This window comes from Actinia tenebrosa, unplaced genomic scaffold (genome assembly GCF_029948245.1).
Source record: "Actinia tenebrosa isolate PJP-AT-01 unplaced genomic scaffold, QUT_ActTen_1.0 PGA_scaffold0__85_contigs__length_37466705, whole genome shotgun sequence".
In the NCBI taxonomy this organism is placed as follows: Eukaryota; Metazoa; Cnidaria; class Anthozoa; order Actiniaria; family Actiniidae; genus Actinia; species Actinia tenebrosa.
In genome coordinates, this window is record NW_028292569.1 from 35,729,393 (window position 1) to 35,748,869 (window position 19,477).

General features: G+C 35.4%; 2 protein-coding genes and 2 long non-coding RNA genes across 7 annotated transcripts; 3 read left to right on the plus strand and 1 right to left on the minus strand.

The window, feature by feature from the left end:
* Positions 1 to 592: 592 nt before the first annotated feature.
* Positions 593 to 2,117, minus strand: LOC148914179 (uncharacterized). Its single transcript, XR_016119075.1, has 3 exons — positions 1,948 to 2,117; positions 1,473 to 1,845; positions 593 to 718 (listed from the first exon to the last, which is right to left on the minus strand). It is a non-coding gene; the product is annotated as an uncharacterized LOC148914179 (long non-coding RNA).
* A 1,027-nt stretch (positions 2,118 to 3,144) lies between these two features.
* On the plus strand, positions 3,145 to 4,116 carry LOC148914180 (uncharacterized). Its single transcript, XR_016119089.1, has 2 exons — positions 3,145 to 3,273; positions 3,801 to 4,116. It is a non-coding gene; the product is annotated as an uncharacterized LOC148914180 (long non-coding RNA).
* An 828-nt stretch (positions 4,117 to 4,944) lies between these two features.
* On the plus strand, positions 4,945 to 15,610 carry LOC116294708 (tyrosine-protein phosphatase Lar-like). 4 transcript variants are annotated; one of them, XM_089025584.1, is made up of 13 exons: positions 4,945 to 5,043; positions 5,197 to 5,230; positions 5,334 to 5,373; positions 10,753 to 11,112; positions 11,319 to 11,588; positions 11,778 to 12,056; positions 12,229 to 12,495; positions 13,092 to 13,430; positions 13,607 to 13,642; positions 13,830 to 13,928; positions 14,137 to 14,164; positions 14,352 to 14,394; positions 14,516 to 15,610. In XM_089025584.1, exons 4-13 carry the CDS (start codon positions 10,779 to 10,781, stop codon positions 14,855 to 14,857), a joined length of 2,037 nt encoding a protein of 678 aa, XP_088881710.1. In that variant the 5' UTR covers positions 4,945 to 5,043; positions 5,197 to 5,230; positions 5,334 to 5,373; positions 10,753 to 10,778; the 3' UTR covers positions 14,858 to 15,610. The 4 variants fall into 4 exon arrangements, with proteins under 4 accessions (XP_088881710.1, XP_088881712.1, XP_088881709.1 ...); XM_089025583.1 differs by lacking the exons at positions 4,945 to 5,043; positions 5,197 to 5,230; positions 5,334 to 5,373 and adding an exon at positions 10,092 to 10,269; XM_089025585.1 differs by lacking the exons at positions 4,945 to 5,043; positions 5,197 to 5,230; positions 5,334 to 5,373 and adding an exon at positions 10,103 to 10,265.
* Positions 15,611 to 16,507: 897 nt separating this feature from the next.
* LOC148914181 (uncharacterized) lies at positions 16,508 to 19,434 on the plus strand. The gene is made up of 3 exons (XM_089026573.1): positions 16,508 to 17,217; positions 17,389 to 18,720; positions 19,287 to 19,434. The coding sequence occupies exons 1-3, from the start codon at positions 16,508 to 16,510 to the stop codon at positions 19,432 to 19,434; spliced, it is 2,190 nt and encodes a 729-aa protein (XP_088882699.1).
* The last annotated feature ends 43 nt before the right edge of the window (positions 19,435 to 19,477 follow it).

Genomic DNA, 19,477 nt, shown 5'->3' on the forward strand with positions numbered 1-19,477 from the left:
TCAAACCTGTCTGTGTGACATTGATAATGTGTTCATCATAACCAAGTAGATTTTCTGCTTTACATTTGTACAATCCATAGCTGCCTGCGTCAATGGTTACTAGTTCCAAGACACCAACACCAGTAACAGTATGAGATCCTGTTGCTATTGATCGATTATGGGGATCATACCACGTGAACAGAGGAGAGGGCACGCCATGTGCCAAACAGTATATCCTGATTTTACCATCATTATATGAAGAAACTGTGTCATTTGACTGAAATACATCTATTTGCGGCTCATCTGTGAAGAGAGTGAATTATATATTTTCAGTCTGCACTGTTTCAACGATCTTGATTGTGATAATATTGATTGGTACAAACCTTGAAGCGGCCCTCACCCCTTCATTTTAGCTAAAAAACTTAACAACATATATTTGTATATCTATGAAAAAGCAGTTAGACTCACACTGGACGGTTACCAAGATACTCTTACACAATGAAGGTTTGTTCAGAATGTAAATAGCACAGCATTCGTATTTCCCACTGTCATATCTCGTAATATTTGTAATATCGATTGCCACATTTCCTACGCCTTGGTCAATGATATCACCCTGTACTTTTTGCCACGTTGACGTTTGGCATAGGAGTTCCTACCGCAGAACATTTGATATGCAGTTCTTGGGATTCGTTTACAGGTATGTTTGAAAATGACGGATTGATCGATAAAGACGGAAATGCTGTAAATAAGAAAATAGCAGCCACATGTAAGTACATATCTGTCGTCGCCCTTACAAATACAACAAACAACTAAAAAAAAAAAAAAAAACAACAAATGAATTAATTTGAACATTTCCATTAGAATGCATACCATATATCCATGGAAAAATGTAAATTGTACATGCTAGTGCAAAGTTGAAACTGCAAAGGACATTTGGTATACACAGTTACGAAAGAACGAAAGAACGAAAGAACGAAAGAACGAAAGAACGAAAGAACGAAAGAACGAAAGAACGAAAGAACGAAAGAACGAAAGAACGAAAGAACGAAAGAACGAAAGAACGAAAGAACGAAAGAACGAAAGAACGAAAGAACGAAAGAACGAAGAACGAAAGAACGAAAGAACGAAAGAACGAAAGAACGAAAGAACGAAAGAACGAAAGAACGAAAGAACGAAAGAACGAAAGAACGAAAGAACGAAAGAACGAAAGAACGAAAGAACGAAAGAACGAAAGAACGAAAGAACGAAAGAACGAAAGAACGATTAATTTCAATATTTTAAGATTAAGATTGTACTTATCAGTTCGAGTCTGATTATACATGGTTGAATAAATGTTAATGGGAAAACGATATATTTACCTTAATAAAAAAGAACATACGCACGAAAGATATTTCAAAATTTGGAAAATCAAAAACAAAAATTAAAGCAGACAAAAAAATAATTTAATAGAAACAAGAACAACAATTCCAACAAATTGAAAGAATTATACCCACATGTTACGACGAGTTTGACTTTACTTGTTATGGGGCTTCTTGTTGTCAGCACCAGAACACATCCATACGTACCACTATCAGCAAGAGTTACATTATGGATTACTAGTGTAGCAGTTGATTCTTTACTCACTCGAACAGGGTTCAGTAGTCTAGCAGGACATGTATTGGGGTTTATGTTCCATTTCCACTTGTTTGACACAACCTCTTGTCCGTAGAAATATACTGCCATTGTCAGCATAGAACATCCACCTTGGTGAATAAACATCAAACTCTTCCAACTTGTTATCCACACTGTAATCCCACATGAGCTTAGCTGTTTCTCCTACAGACACATACAAAACACTTGGTGGAACTACTGTGAAACGAGCTGCACCTAAAATATTAAGCCAGTAAAAACTATAAATTAATTATCAATGTGATTTTTTCTGTTGATAAACTCAGAGAAAGTTAAAGATTAACTAATACAAATTATCACCATGGGCCTTGTTCAAGAGTAACAGGTTGATCGTCAATAAAATCAATAGATCTACAGAGAACCCCATTGTTCTTATGAAGCAATGATGGATCAAAATAATGCAATATTTAAATTGGTAAGTATCCTATTTCACTTTCATGGATCAAATTTTAATGTGTGTGGGATTCTATAGCTTCTTAAACCAAATAGAAAAAAGCATTTTCCCCACTATTAGGAGAATCTTCAACACTCCTCAAAATATTTGAAAGACCTAACTCTATTTGAGGGAAATTGAAGCTAATTTTTGTTATTAGCTTGGGCTCAAGCGCTGTAGTTTGATTTTTTTGAATAAATCGTTTTCGTTGAAGCGTTAGCATAGGAAGTGCAGACTTTCCGAATCTTGTCAAAGAACAAAAGATAACGTGAACCATATATAAAATAATGGTTTACTTGACCCAGCTAAATAAACTTAAATCAATAAACAGCGGATAACGAATAACAAAGTCCGGATAGATTCGATATATGACTTCAAGATAACTAGAATTCTACGTCACGCTTGGTGCAGACTGCATTCTACAATGAAACATTCACACCTGTTGAGAGAGAAATATAACGACTACACACGTCAAGCCAATTAAAAATTTATCATATACAATCTTTAATTTCTAGATAATGGTAATCGTGCTCTCCAGTTCTTGATAAACATCATGAGCTTCTGATGGGAATTACGGTTTTGCGGTATCCGGCCCTCTTTACTCTCGATATTGAATTTGGATCCATATACTATCAATGAGGGTTTGATGTTTCCAAAGCTATTGGTTCTTGTGGTTTCAGTGTCTCCTCGTGCTGCATAAAACTAAAAAACAATTGATCAAAAACGATACCTTTTTGTTTTAATTAGAGATTAATTGATGTTTGTGAGGTATGAATAAAACTAAAAACGAAACAACTTAAACTACTGAAAGAAAGAGAAAAACATTAAGAAGGAAATAGGAAACTTTTCGAAGTTTTGTTGGCTTGGTAAATAAACAAATAAAAATACCATATAATATATTATTACTTTTAAAAATAACGTTACACTAATACTAAATTCACTTCCACTTGTCAGATGATTCAGTGCGCTGCAGCAGCTGAATGCTATTTTTTGCCACACATTTCATTTTCTGAATTCTGCATATATATATATATATGGGAGAGATAGATAGAATGAAACAGAGAGAGAGAGAGAGAGAGAGAGAGAGAGAGAGAGAGAGAGAAAATGAATAGAGAGAGATAGAGCCTTGTGTCTACTAGTGGCTTATATCGATCGAGGAAAAAGAGCATTGAACATTGTTTCACTCTAACCAGGTAGGTGTGTTTTAAAGTGACTGTTGCTAGCGTTGATATATAGAACTAGCGTTTTACACAATGCTAGCGCAACAGGTATAGAGTCTACATTTTATCACATTCTATTTTCTGCAAGATGCAACTAGAATCACTTGAGGCTGCATAAGAATACCAAAAAATTCGTCGTCCGGTCTATCAGGTTTTCATGTTTTTTTTGTGTCTTAATTTAGTCACAGTGACATAACTTGCCATGTCTCTATTCCGCTTCCGTTTGATATTATAATCATTTATTCTCGCATTAATTGGCGGTTCTGTAGGAAAGATGATATGGTGGCGAGTAAAATTACTAACCAAGAGCTAAGCAGTGAAATAAAAACAGAAAACGAAAGGAACAAGAGAATGAAGGAAAAAGGAAAAAAGCAGAAAAAATGCACGAATTCAAAGAATAACTAGACAGCAAATGTGCGTTTTAGTAGTATTCCCAATTTCGACTTTTTGTTTCTAAAATGCAAATTGTTCATTATATTTGATAATATTTTAATTATTAGGCAATATCGACACCACACATGCCCAACTCATATCCCCAGTCCCCGAGAGAGAAGGTCGCATTGGAATGGACTAGAGAGTCTGGTGATTGCTCCAGGGCAGTACCAACGCCCAGTGACAGAACCAACAGCGATGAAAACAAGCTTCTTGTAAATACCGCGCATGAACTCAAACAATTGCGTTTTGAGATATTCAGCCGTCGCGTAATTTTATTAGGGTTATACTTGCTATGAACCAGAAACATTATAATTATCCTTTATAAATTAGAAAATTGTCACTGTCATATTTACTCATCTTCTAATAAAAGAAGCAAAGTTAGTATTAGATACTTCAGGTTTTTTTTTTGTTTGTTTTGTTTTGTTTTATTTATTATATTTGATTAATGGCACTCAAGTACTCATTAGTTACAGTGAACGCAACGTTAAGACTGTAAATACTACAACAGATAAGACGGTATATAACAGTGGTATGTACATATGGCTTTGGCATTAAATACCAGACCGATATTAGGGTTAGATAAAGTTATGGGCGGGTTAACGAAATCTTAGTCGAGGTGATAACTGAGTTTTTGTTCTTCTGACGAAAAAACGATGAAAGTTATTAAGAACGAATTTTTAAGTGGCGGCCATGAGGTTCTCTTCTATGCGCAAAGACTCATGGGATCACTTGCCACAGGAAACCCAAACTATTCTGATCGCACGACTTTCTAGCTTAAATTGATTCCGATACAGGAGATTCGAGATAGTGTAAGAACAAACAATAATAGCAATAACTGAAAACCAACTACCATGTATATAATTTATTTGTACTTATTTTTCATTTATATTTATTATTTTTCTCACAACAGTCACAATTGTACTTGGAGTCATTATCACAATTATCGTTCTCTCTCTCTTTGTTTCAATTTCAGTTTATTTGCTCAAGAAAGAAAGAAAAATTAAAAGCGTGAGTGCGTGTTAATTGCACTGTTAGTGAGCGTTAGTGTTGGGACCAATTACTGGTCTTTATTATAAGTTAATAATTACTTAATTAATCAATTAATTTTGTTTATAAAGGATTACACTTGACAGAAATTAAGCTAATAAGATCGTGGTCCTCTTTCAACGTCTCTAATTAATTAGGGACGGGACCGCCGTTATCGCCAGGTTAAGGTCTAACCATTTGGAGATGTAATTACAAAGACATCACCTCAGACCTAAGACCCTGAGCCTTAGTATGTTAAGCCACTGGATTTGAGACCCTAAGGTATGAGTTATTTTTTAAGTTATTTTTTATTTTATTTTTTTCATTCTCACTTGGCGTTTTTATTTTATTTCATCTTCTTCTTTTTCTTCCTCTCTAATTTCTCACTCGCTATATGTTTTTGGTTATTAACATTACATTTTGCTGTCATTTCAGGTAAAGCTAGAAAACAAAACCAACCTAACCAGAGGTAAACGACACTTATATGCATGCAAACATATATAACTCACTTTGTAAAATATACATATATATATATATATTGTATTATTGTTCCTTTATTGGTGTATTTTCAGAACAACTACCAGCAAAGCTGCCAACGAGGAGATCTACGATGTGAGTGATGATAATTTTAATAATATTAATAATAATAATATTTATTTATAAAGCGCAAATACAAATCTGTTCTAAGCGCTAGTAAACAAACGACAAAGACAACGACAAAATAAAATTATTTACAAAGAATATGCTAATTTGAAGAGATAAGTTTTAAGTTCAGTTTTGAATGAGGCTAGACTTGATGCATTTCGGAGAGATATTGGAAGTGAGTTCCAGAGTTCAGGAGCAGCCACAGAGAAGGAGCGATGACCATAAGATTTAAGATTATAAGAATGTGCTGATAGAAGAACCTGTGATGCAGAACGAAGATTACGGTTCGGTTTATACACTGAAATGAGTTCCCGGATATAGATAGGAGATTGGCCATGAAGAGCTTTAAAAGTAAGTAATAGGATTTTATATTTGATTCTAGATTCAATTGGTAGCCAATGCAGATTAACGAGGATAGGTGTAATGTGGTCATGTTTATGGGAAAGAGTGATTATTCTGGCAGCAGCATTCTGTACAGATTGTAGTTTATCTAAGAGTTTGTTTGGTAAGCCAAAGAGCAGAGAGTTACAGTTGTCGAGTTTGGAGGATATGAACGCGTGGACGAGAGTTTCAGTTGTTTTCAAAGAGATGTATTTTCTTATTTTAGCAATGTTTCTGAGATGATAAAAAGAAGACTTGCAAATATTATTCACATGACGAACCAAAGTAAGATGCGTATCAAATATGACACCAATGTTCCGAGCATGCATTGAGGGCATTATCACATCAGAACCAAATTGAAGAGAAGGAAGAGTTAACTGTGGGCTGTGCTTTGAAGAAAATAACAGGAATTCAGTTTTGCCTTTATTTAGTTTCAATTTATTTGTAGTCATCCAAGCATCAATATCAGATAGACAGTTTTCAATCAGATTCATGGAATCATTAAGGGACAAATCATCATTACAGGAGAAAGGAATATATAATTGAGTGTCATCAGCATAAAGGTGGAAAGACATTCTGTGTATTCGGAGGATATCAGCTACTGGAGAAGTATAAAGGAGATACAACAAAGGACCAAGTACAGAACCTTGAGGTACGCCACAATCAAGTTGAAGGGCTTCAGAAGAAAAATCATCAATGGAAACAAATTGAAAGCGATCAGTGAGGTAGGACTTAAACCATTGAAGAGCTATGCCAGAAATGCCAAATTTTGTATGGAGACGATCTAGAAGAATTTGATGATCAACTGTGTCAAATGCAGCAGATAGGTCCAAGAGTAGCATGGCAACACAAGAACGATTGTCAATGGAGTGGAGGATATCATTTTGTACTCGAAGAAGAGCAGTTTCACAGCTATGAAATGTTTTGTATGCAGACTGCAATGGTTCATGGAGATTGTTCAGAGACAGATAATCATTTAGCTGAAGAGAAACGACTTTTCCAATAATCTTGGAGATATTCTTTAAATTAGAGATAGGGCGATAATTTCCAAAAATTTCATGATCAAGAGATGGTTTTTTCAGTAACGGTTTTAAAACAGCAACTTTAAGAGAAGATGGAACAACACCAGTTTGAAGTGACAGGTTAACGATTTCACATATAGTAGGCAGTAATGCGCCAAAATGTCCAAAATGTCCAAAATTTTATATGGGTATCAACTGCGTGGATTGTTACTCAAAATTGTAAAACCTTTTTTTTTTTTTTTTTAATTTATATAAGAACGAACTTGAGATGGACGAGAATGTAGTATCCGCTGTTACAACATCACTTGCACAGGCGCCTGCCAACACTGGACAGGAATATGAAACCATACCACTACCAATGATATTACAAGGCCTATTCATAAACTCATGAATAATTAACGAGCTTTTACTCCAATGAAATCAAGGAAATTAGTCACGTGAATGAATCTTTATACCCTGGTAATAACGTGTGATTCTTAAAGCCCGGGGCGATTTCATTTCGGCCTCCGGGGAAAGCGGGGCTGAATGAGTAAAACGATTGTTATGATAATTATGTTAATGAGCGAGCTATCAAGGTAACTTTGTGTACAATTGTATGTGTACAATTCTTAAATTTAGGGCCTTTATCAGTGAATTTCTAATGAGGGAAATCTTTATATAAAGATTACTCTCATTAGAAAAACACTGATAAAGGCCCAAAGCTTACTAAATGTACACCCATGTTATAAGGTCCCTAGAAAACTCATTCAATGATATAAATTTCAATTAGCAACAAACATAAATATTCAAGAAAACGTACTTTTTAAATGTCATTACTGACTGGCCAATAAATAATAGTGAAACAAGTGTCAAAATGTTTTACCTTCTGTCCCCTTTATCTAACAATTCAATCTAACCGCTTTACCTCCATTTCCCTCTTCCAAATGGCGTTGGAGACCACATATAATGCTGTGCAAAGATCTCGGGGGATATCTCTGTCCGTCCTCTTTGCAAATTTCCTGGACAAATTTTGTTAGCCAGAAATTCAATGAATCCTCCGTCATGTTCACGATATTAGTTTCAAGACTTTGAATTTATCGACTTCGGCTTTGAATCCAATCTCTTCCAAAACGGGATTTTTATTTGACCTTGCAGTTTGCCAAGAGACAAAAATATTGAACGACCATTTTGTTACTTAACGTGTCGACCTAGGTACAGATTTCTGTAAAAAAAAAACTTGTTCTTCTAAAGCACTTTTTGATTTCCGAAACATCCGCTTTGGAGGCATTTTCATTTAAACTGATGCAATAACTTCCAAACAAAAATATGTTAATCTTTAAGGTCCACCTAGAAATTTCTTCCCCTGAGAATTGACTACTTTTCTATTATATTTGTTATGCTGTATGATTCCACATGGGATTTCTTAGCCGTTCAAAATTCGTTAATTATTCACGCGTTTATGAAGCCGTTCATTAAACTCGCAGATCGTGTTTTATCAGGTCTTATCAAACTCATGAATAATTCATGAGGAAAACACAATAGAAATCACGACCATGAAGGAGGTTTTATATCTGATATAGATTTGTCTTCATTTGCATAAACTTGAACTTGGATTTTCTTGGGCAGATTCACTTCAATTTTGAAAATTTTAGTGAAACACAAAGGAATTAACCTAGACGTTTGATAAGCAATCTACAGTATGAGTGGCCGTGTTGTATGCGATATACAATCACTCGGCTACGCCTCGAGTTCGTATATCACATACAACACGGCCACTCATACTGTATATATTACTAAAAACTTTTAAACCTGATAAAACACTCCTGCTCGTTTATTAAACACTACATAAAGCTTTTACACCAAATAATCCCCAACATTATGAGGACCTTGATTTCCTAAATACATCTGAACAAAGTGTCCAAGGACCACTGTATAAGTCCCTTGGCGAATGAATCAAGGAATCTATAGCCCATTCTAATGACCCAGAGATCCACCCGTATCAACCCCTTTCTGTTGGGAACGAAACACGTTGTTATTACTCCTTGCACACTAATAAAATGGAAACTGTTATATAAAAAAACTAGACAGGGAAACGATTTGCTCAAAGAACGTACTTTTTTTTCTTTTTTTTTTTTTTTTTTTGCCCAGTAAACCTATTAATACAGTATATTCCAAAACACTACAAATAAAATGAAGTTAAGTTATTTTAAAAATAAGTATTAATAAATTGCAAATTCACTACTTGTCTCCGTAATTTTAGTGCTATTGTCGAAGAACAGGAATTCACACTTTCAATAATACAAATAATTTAACTTTATTTATCGCCCGCATTATTTCGATGTATAATTGGATCGTTTCCATGGGCGAACCTGAGTGTACTTTATCCCTATGAATAAACCGGTGTGTAAATATTTTTTTTATGGATGACTCGGTATTTCATAATAGTAAATCTTGGTGCCCATTATTTCACTGGATAACTTGGTATTCCACTGACCAATTTGAAGAGCGCATCATTTCTTTGGATAACCCTGCGTGTGCATTATTGTTATCAATACCTCAGTCTTTCTAATGGTAGGTCTGCATGTGCATGGTTTTTATGGATAATTCCGTATACTGGGAATTATGGGTATGCATCATTTTTTATGGATAACTCGGTGCGCGCATCATTTTCATTGATGACTTGGTATGCCCATCAGTATTAATAGAAATTTATAATATCTATCTATCTATAGATAGATACCCCGATATTTCTATGTGCAACTCTGTGTGCACATGAATTTTAAGGACGACCCAGTATGCACGTTCCTTCACATGGATGACTCGTAGTGCGACTCATTCATATGGATATTTTTTCATTTCGTTAGGATCAGGCCCGGTATTTATACAGACTACCCGATGAACGGATCCTTCCCATGGATGATTCAGTGTGCGCATTATTCCTAATGATTACTCGGTGTGCATGCACTCGGTGCCCAAGCGTTCGTTTTTATGGATAATCTGATGACATTATTTCTATGTGTAACCATGTAATTCGGTGGGCAAGCCGATGTACTAACCCTTCCCATAAATGTCGACTCGATGTGCGCACAATTATCTGGGTAGCTTGATGCTTAACCGAATATTAGTGAATAAACTGATTATGTCCCTAAATATTTTAACAACCATATTTCAATATCATATTTGTTTGCAACAATACTACAAATTGCATTTTTCAAAGCAAGCGAACGTTTTTTTAGCTTACGTACTAGTAATGTTTGCGTTACCAGTAACTAATCTGCATAAAGTGATCAAACAAAGAGGTCATGATAATAACGCACAGGCAATGATCGACATATGAATAAGTTCTCGCTCTGAAGCAACATAACTTGCTATTCGTAACATATTGATGTCTTTTTATTTATCTTGAATTTTGTCCAAATGCGAAGTATTTTAATTGGTAGACTGCTCATTCTTTGTGTTCTGTTTTCGTTTCCTCTGGTGGGTAAGTTAATCATGCTACCAATTTTTACATAAGTATAGCTGGTTCTTAATATTACTCTAATATTGTAATTAAAATAACGAACGTGCATTCACGTTTCCCTTTTTAAATTGTAATTCCGTTAAAAACAAGCCACATATAACAGAGGCATATGATAACTGACTTACTAAATGCATGTAACCATTTAATGATTGAGCTATACTAGAAGCAAAGTTTAAATTAAAATAGCGTCACGGTATAGCGGAAGTTTATGCATGAGGAGTTCAGGCATTATTATTTGATTCGCCTCTTCGATTTCTTATTCTTTTTGGGGTCGTTTATTTTCTTTTAAATCTGAATCTGAAGACAAATTTCGGCTAGCAAGTACTTCACCTACAAAAAAAATATCGCGCAAGCTTTACTTTCAGAAAAGAAATAATTAGCAAACATACACAAAATGCAAGTGTCAATCCCAATATAAATTTTAATCTCTTTCGTCCTTTTTAGAAAGTGGCATAAGAAGTCCAAGCCCTATGATACGAAATGTTGCCCAAGATGCAGTCTTCATGTGGAACTCGTCCAATGGTCATCGCATATTTGAAGCGAGGTGGGGACTAGAAACTGATGGATTAGTTAAACCACAGTTTATCTACGTAGACAGATCAAATAATGTTGTGCTTAGCACGGCTTTGGACAAAGGTGCTTTACGTTACAAAGGAAGAGTCCACTGGGTTGGTAATATCAGTGCAGGACACGTTTGGTTCAAACTAACGAATATTACTCTCAACGATACCAATCAGTATGTTGCAGGGATTGTTGAAGAAGGGAAACCGAACACCATATATTCGGCACAATTAACTACCGCAGGTATGGATTGCTTCTATAACTCTTATTGCATGTCGGGGAAATTATAATCAATAAATGAATAAATAAATAAATAAGTTGCTTTTGTTGAAAACAAAAGCGAAAACAAAAAACAAAACAAACAATTAAACCATATTGCAAAAATCAGCTTGTTGAGCATTAATGTAATTGTCAGTTAAATCATCCATTGCTATTTTATTCTTCATTAGCTACTCCCCAGTTTGTTAAACGACCACCTCTAAGTAAGGGTATAGAAGAAGGTCAGGATCTAGTTATAAAATGTACTGCTATCGGTCCACCGACACCTAAAATCACGTGGGTACAGATAGAAAGTCAAGTCAGCATGAGTACGGGAATGGGAAGTGCTATATTGAGGATAGCAAACATTAGAAGAGACCAGAAAGGGACGTATGAGTGTCAGGCGAGGAACAACCCGAATAAGAGACTGGTCACTGCACAAACTGTTGTGACTGTCTATTGTAAGTTAAACATGAGCAGCTTATGCTTATTGCGTTATAGCTGCCACTGTTGCAGCAGCTGCTTTTGTTCCAGATGTTGTTCCTTTTGTTGTAATGAAGGTGATACGTGATGTATTTTGATTTTGTTCATGGTGTACATTTTGCGTGGTTTTATATTCATTTTACTATTTGTCATGTTTATTATCGCAGTCAAACCAACTGTTAATGAGTCTTATTCGACTTCAAAATCCAAATCATGGAATGGCAACAGTATTCATCTCAGATGTTTTGCAACTGGTTTACCTTCACCACGAATATCATGGTACAAACCAACAAATCAACAGATCACTACAGGTGTCATCATTGTACCCGGGGGTAGTGAGGTGACAGTACTGACTGCTACTGACCAAGCGGACTATGGACAGTACAAGTGTCGAGCAACAAACATCCTGGGAAGTGATGAACATGTTATAAATGTTACTAAGCTGAGTAAGTTTGTATTTTTTTATTCTTTTAGTATATTTTTTTAATTTTTTGATTATAAAAAGAGAAAAAGAAAAAAAACTTTTCGCAATGGATGGACTGAAACAACCGCATGCTATTTGTTTTATTTAATATTTTTCACGTTAGTCAGCTTTAATATTGTCTTTACACCTTGAAGTTTCTCCAGGTCCTGTTTCTTTAACAATAACCGATGTCGAAGCATCATCCATAAATGTTACATGGTACAAACCTGCTGATGATGGTGGACTCGATGTCACTGGTTACTTAGTGGAAGTAAGTACCAAGCCCCCTGTGATCACAGTGAATACCCAGACTGTTATAACAGGACTGAAAGCAAACAAGCTCTACGCTGTCAAAGTGTATGCCAAGAATATTGTTGGATATGGAGTGGAGTCTTCCAAAATTATCAGAACACAAAAAATAGGTAAATACGATATGACAGGAAAAGGTAACTAATATATTACCATTATGAAGTGAGATAATTGAAATAATGTTAATATGACACATTGTATGCTTTGTTCGTGCTCAATACATTATTTATTCAAAAAAGGTTTTGCATAGGTTAAAAAAATATAATCAGCATTTTTTTTCGATTGCAATTGATTGAAATAAGTATTTTGTTGATAAATTATTTCAATCAATTGCATCAAGATATTTTACAGTGTCTTATTGACAGATTGTTCCCATCTATGCCAGACCGAAAAACCAGTGCAATACCGGAAAACCAAATTGTGTTTTGTCAATTTGTGGGTAATCCACAAGGGGCAGAACGAAGCCTGGGAGTGGATGAACAAACAATGAATGGTGAGATAAAACAAAGAACGCAGCTCACATGTAGAATAATACACATTGTTCACCATAATCCATGCTTTCTTTGTTTTTGTTATTTTATCCAATCCCAAGCTTCGTTCTACCAGTGGACACCGACCCCAATTTGTTGCTAAAATATTTGTTCCTCTTTTTCTTTTTGTAATTTTCTCTTTTGTTTGTTTGTTTTACATATTGATGCGCAATTATAAGGTAAGCCATCAGCTCCAGAGCTAGTGATAGCTCTTCTTGAACGGTCACCAGAGTTCAAACTCTCAGTCCTCTTGAGATGGGAAGAGCCGGATGACAATGGCGGCAACATATCAAGGTACACAATCTACGTGAAGGAAGTCGCGAAAAAGGCTGAGTGGACAAAGTATGATAACGTTATTGATTCAAAACAGCTTGAGTATAAAATAACAAAGGATATTGTTTATGGCAAAACATACATGTTTATGGTAACTGCATGGAACAAATATGGAGAAAGTGTGAAGGATGAAGGAGGTGCCAAGACGGTAAATACTACAGCAGACAAGGCAACGGCTACAAATGGTCGGTATCAGAAATAATTAACAGTTAAAAAAATTAAACATATTTTATTAATATGTTCTCCTATTCTATTGACCAATATGTAGCAAGTATTGATTATTCTAAAGATACATAGGGAATTATGTTTATAGAACGAAACGGGCTATTGAATAATTTTCTTGCTTTCTTTCTTGTATTAGCAAGTAAGTACTGCATTGAAAAAGGATCAAAAACTTGTAAGTATAACAAAGTAACTAGCGCATAGGTAAAAAAAAGCAGAAAAATAAGTGCCATCCAGTGCCCTATAAAATGAAAATTGAACAACAGAACCACAACAACAACAAAGAAACAATTAATAATGTCCCTTTTTCCTGCTTCGTGGATTTGTACTTGTACCATGTGAAATGATCACTTTTCCAACAGGTTCGACAGTCCTTGGAGTCGTTATTGCCATTCTAGTTCTCTCTATTGGTTTGAACTTACTACAATTTGTGTATCTAAAAAGAAGAGTACAACTGAGCAGTAAGTTTGTTTGTTCACTTTCCATAGCTAATTTTTGCAATCCCATAGCACCTGCGCGTGTCTCAGTTTAGTTTGATGGAAATAGTACTGAACTAACCATGCTATGATTACGAGATTGACGTTTTTCCAAAATTCTTGTATTGCATGTTTCCTCATTTTATTCTCGTCATTTTTTTTTCCTTTTCTTTTTTCTTCACCTTCTTTGTAGGTAGAAAACAAAGCCCAATCCAAAAGAGGTAACATTGTTGTGAGGCATACATGGTTTATACGTGTATATATTTTTAGTTAGGGTCAAGTCTTATTAGCTGCTGTAATAACGAAGGGATATCTTTTTTTAAATTATCTAAATAGAGGAATTCATTTTTATACTGTGCAGCACAGTAAAAATGTAGTGATCATATTATTTTTTTCTTTCATATTAAGAAAACCTCGGTCAAAGAAAGCTGCTGCTGAAGAAACCTACGAGGCACGTAACATGTTTTCCTCTTAGTTTTGTCGTTGTTTTTGATATTTTCTCTATTTTACAAAGAGCTAGCGCTGGAAGCTTTAAAGAACCTCAGATCACAGCCATTTGTATTATTTTTCAGAATGATCTTGAATTGGAAGATAATCCAGCATCATTGGATACAGCATCTCGTCCACAACAGCCTGTTCAAAGTGGATCAGAATATGAAACCATCCATAAACTAATTCCTAACAAGGCAGACTCGTCTAATGATGCCAGTAATTATCAAGGACTCAATTTGATGCCAAACACGTCTAATCAAGGGACATGTGTACCAGTGTACGAGTCTCTTGGTACAGGATTAGTGGAACCCAGAGTGAAGGATAATGATAATGAGCAACACCCATATGAACCATTGAACATTAGAAACCAAACCTTTGTCTATCAATCTCTGCAGACTAAAAGCAGTGAGTCGGCCATATAAATTTGAGAATATCCAGGTCATAATCAATATTAACTGGCTACATATTATAAATAATAACTACCAAATCATTTTACCTCTAATTACAACTTGAATAAAGGTGTTGTTTCTTGATACTTATTTGTTAAGTATTAACAAGTTAACAGAGAACTATAAAAATTTAAGGTTTCAATATGCCAATATTTTATCAGGCAATTTGTTCAGACATTCTGTCTGAAACTTTGTGTGCAACACATAAAGATAGTGGGAGCATTTGAAAATTTGCTCATTTTCACCTGACCAAGATGGAATGTAAAAGAGACATTGATTTGTAGAATACCGAAAACATTACTTTTTCTTACTTGTCATCATCTTTTTATCTGACAAATAAACAATTAAACAAACATTAAACAAATAATTGATCATAACTGTCAGCCAATCAGATTGCGACTAAATACGAGCCCTCCAAACCTATAGTCTTGCTAAAAACTACTTGTACATGCAATAGTTTCGTATGAACATAGTTAACATATTAACTATGGTATGAATGATAAGCGTTTGGAAACCTTGAATCTTCGTTATATAATAGATAAATTATATTGACAGTGTCTAAAACTCCTATTAGGATTATCCTTTTATTTTCAGATAATCATTAAAAAATCATTGCATGGCTATTATTTTCGATCTAATTCTTAAATATGGAGTTATCGACAAGTTCAAATGTATGTTTCAGTGTGTCACGTTTCAATATTAAACTTGTCCCATTATCAAAACCAATGCTCAACACATGTAATTATTGATCTTATATCTTTCCCTTATAAACTGTTGTTTCATATCGAAATAAAGTTTTACAATAGCTTGCAATTTTCTCGCGCGCTGCTTGGTTATCTTTTATCGTCAATAACAGGACAGACAGATAAAGCTGAAGTCAACGAGGGCGCGTTCTCCCCTTTGGTTGTTTTGATCAGTACAAACAAGAAATTTTTATAGTTTTGTTATTGTAAAAAACAAATAGCCATATTAGTTTTTTATGTGTCTGAAAATGCGCCATCACATTGTCAAAGTAGTATGTGGATCCTTCGGCTACGCCTCGTGGATCTCTGGGCCTTTCAAAACTTCAAGTCGCGTAAAATATGAACCAGCTTACATATACACTTACTTATAATTACTTTCATATACAATCGCAGTACCGATATTCAACACAACTAAATATGGGTTCAACAACTGCCCCAAGATCTCTTCGAAGGATTTCTCGTCTAGTATTGAAGAACGAGCACGTTTCGAATCGGAAATGGTCTACCTTGGACCTTGGAAGTTAGTCCTGTCAGTCTGCCATGGACGTCTTCATGCACGTGGTAAAGGCTACTTCACATCAAGAATCCGAATTCAACTGTTAGTTTCAACCTAAATCGATTAATTTTGTGTGGAGATGTAGCAATAAACCCTGGTCCTATACTGCGAAAATATTATTTTTCTACGCAACCTATTTTTGACGAGAACTCTTCTACGAAGTGCTTGACAATCGGTGCATGGAATGTTAACCGACTCAGTGACTCTAAATTCCAGGAAATTAAAGTATTGCTGAGCTCCCAACAAATAGACATCTTATTTTTGGTTGAAACATTTCTGAAACCCCAAAAAACTGACTCAGTGTACGCAATCCCAGGCTATCAAATGCATCGTAAAGATAGAGCTGGTAAAACAAATGGTGGTGGAATCTTGGCTTATGTTAACAATAACCTGAAGGTAAGCCGCGCGGCTGAACTTGAAGAGAGTGATATTGAAATTCTCTGGCTTAATGTTTGTCCCTATAAGTCGAGGCGCTCGTTGTTAATTGGAACTGTTTACAGACCACCCTCGTCAAACGCTGCTTTCGACCGTTGTTTAGAAGCAAACATTGAAACAGCTTATATTAAAAACAAGGAGACTCACATTTTGGGTGATTTTAACATTGATTTTCTTCAACCAAGTTATAAAAAACATACGCTTAGTAAGGCCTTAAAAACAATGAATCTCACCCAACTGGTTCATTCTGTTACGCGCCCAGTCAGCAAAACATGCCTTGATCATTTCTACACAACAAATCCTGAATTTATTACTGATGTCAAAATACCCGCTATTGGCCTAGCCGACCATTTACCTGTTTTCGTTCGGCGAAAATACACCCGCCAATATGCAGAAACGCCGAACTCGGATTACATAACAGTAAAATATCGGAATATGAAAACTTGGAATATTGATGATTTATTATCCGACCTCTCTCTTGTCCCTTGGGATGCTGGCTTTGTCTTTGATGATATAGATGATATTCTACACACTTACGAGACGCTACTAAATAGTGTTCTAGAGCAACACGTTCCCATCAGAGAGAAACGCGTGAAGAGGCAAGTTCAGCCTCCTTGGTTCAACAAATAAATTGGTCAAGCAATCAGAGAGAGAGATTCACTGCTAAAAAGAGCAAGGAAGTCTAATTCTTCTGATGACTGGTACAAATTCAAACGAGCTCGGTGTAAAACTGTAAATTTTATTAAAAAGTCAAAACGCCTGTACTTCAGTGAATCAATCGAACGGAACAAAGGAAATTCTAAAGGTATTTGGCGTGCTTTACGTACCCTCAGTGGGAAACCCGAAAGTGCAACAAGGATTAGTGCATTGAAAACTGACAATGGCATCGCATCCGAACCAACCCAGATCGCTGACTCATTAAACAATTATTTTGTTAACATCACCTCTCAACTGAATATCAGCAATGAAGTAAATAATGGCGGTTGTAATGATGAAAAACTGCAGAACTTTATTAGATCACGTATTGATGCTGAATCTATCTTCAAAATCCCTCTACTAACGGAAAATGAGACCGCAGAAATTATCAACAAGATACCAACTAATATTGCAACTGGTCCTGATGGAATAAGTGCCCGTGTTCTTAAAACAGTGGCTCCAGTCCTTGCATTTCCACTTCACAAGTTGTTAAACCTTTCAATTTCTTCAGCAGTCTTCCCATCAACATGGAAAATTGCCCGTGTAACTCCTATTCACAAGGATGGTCCTCGAGATGATAAAAAGAACTATCGTCCAATTTCCGTCTTGTGTACATTTTCTAAGATATTAGAAAAACATGTTGGAAACTCTCTGCTCAATTACCTTCAAAACAATAATCTTATTTATACCAATCAGTCAGCTTTTCGCAAATATCATTCAACCGAAACCGCACTAATTAAACTAACAGACAAACTTTTGTTTAATATGGATAATGATCAATTGTCTGGCCTCGTTTTCATTGACTTTAAAAAAGCGTTTGATGTGATCAATCATGACATATTGTTACGCAAACTAAGTTTGTATGGTGCTACAGACCTCACAGTTAATTGGTTCAGATCATATCTATCAACCCGAAAACAATATGTCCAACTATCTGACATTTCTTCTTCAGTCGTGCCGATAACAGATGGAATTCCTCAGGGATCAAATCTGGGTCCGATCCTGTTCCTATTATTATTTGTGAATGATTTACCACTGAGCCTCGGAACTTTCACTTTAGATATATATGTTGACGATGCTACACTTTCTGCAAGCTCTAAATGGGACAAGCCCAATCATATTAGTTCGTCATTGCACAATGATCTTCATAACATTGAAATGTGGACACAAGCTAACAAGATGGTAATTAATGAAGACAAGACCAAAGCCATGTTGATCGTTGGTAAAAGATTGCGTAAACGCGATGGAATTAATGAAACTCTAAACATTAACCTAAACAACAAGGCCATCGAACAGGTCCAGCACCACAAGCTGCTTGGCATTGAGTTGGATGATAACCTAGACTTTAGCAACCATATTCAAGAAAACCTTTGCAAAAAGCTAACAAAGCGTATTGGATTACTAAGGCAAGTTAGCCCCTATTTGAAACGTTATCAAAGGGAACTTTACTACAATACAGTAATTAAGCCAGTAATGTTATATGGTTCGTCTGTATGGGCGTACGAGCATCAGGGGTTTGAAAGTAGGGTTTTTAAATTGCAAAAAAGGGCAGCTAGAATAATTACTAGTTCTGATTGCTATAGTAGCTCAATAACTATATTTAATTCTTTAAACTGGATACCATTTTTTGCTGACTCTTATATAAATCGTCTTGCATTAATTTTTAAAAGGGTAAATGGCCTTACGCCGCCATATCTTAATGAAACTCTAAGAATCAATTCCGACGTTCATAATCGAAATACTAGATTTAGTAAACTTAATCTTAATTGCCCATTTTACAAGAAAACGACCGAAGGCGGTCGTACTTTTTCTGTAAGGTCAATTCAGGATTGGAATTGTCTCCATAAGAGTTTAAAGGAATCCAGTAGTTTTAAATCCTTTAAGAAGAGCCTTTTTAACAGTTTAATGAAGAAACAGAAAACAGACCTAATCTTCCATTCATAATTATTCTAATTAACTAATTAACGATTAGTATAGACCAAGAGCGAAACTCACAGTGGTGTGGGGCTTGGCTTGTGGACGGAGGATCTGGCGCTAAAGTCACAGATCGCGCCGGATCGGTTTGTTCACGGGTTGAGCCCTGTATTGGTGTGGGTTTTGCATTTGGTCTATTCTATTAGGTTTCAATTTTATTAGGTTTCAATTTTTAAGATTCTATTAACA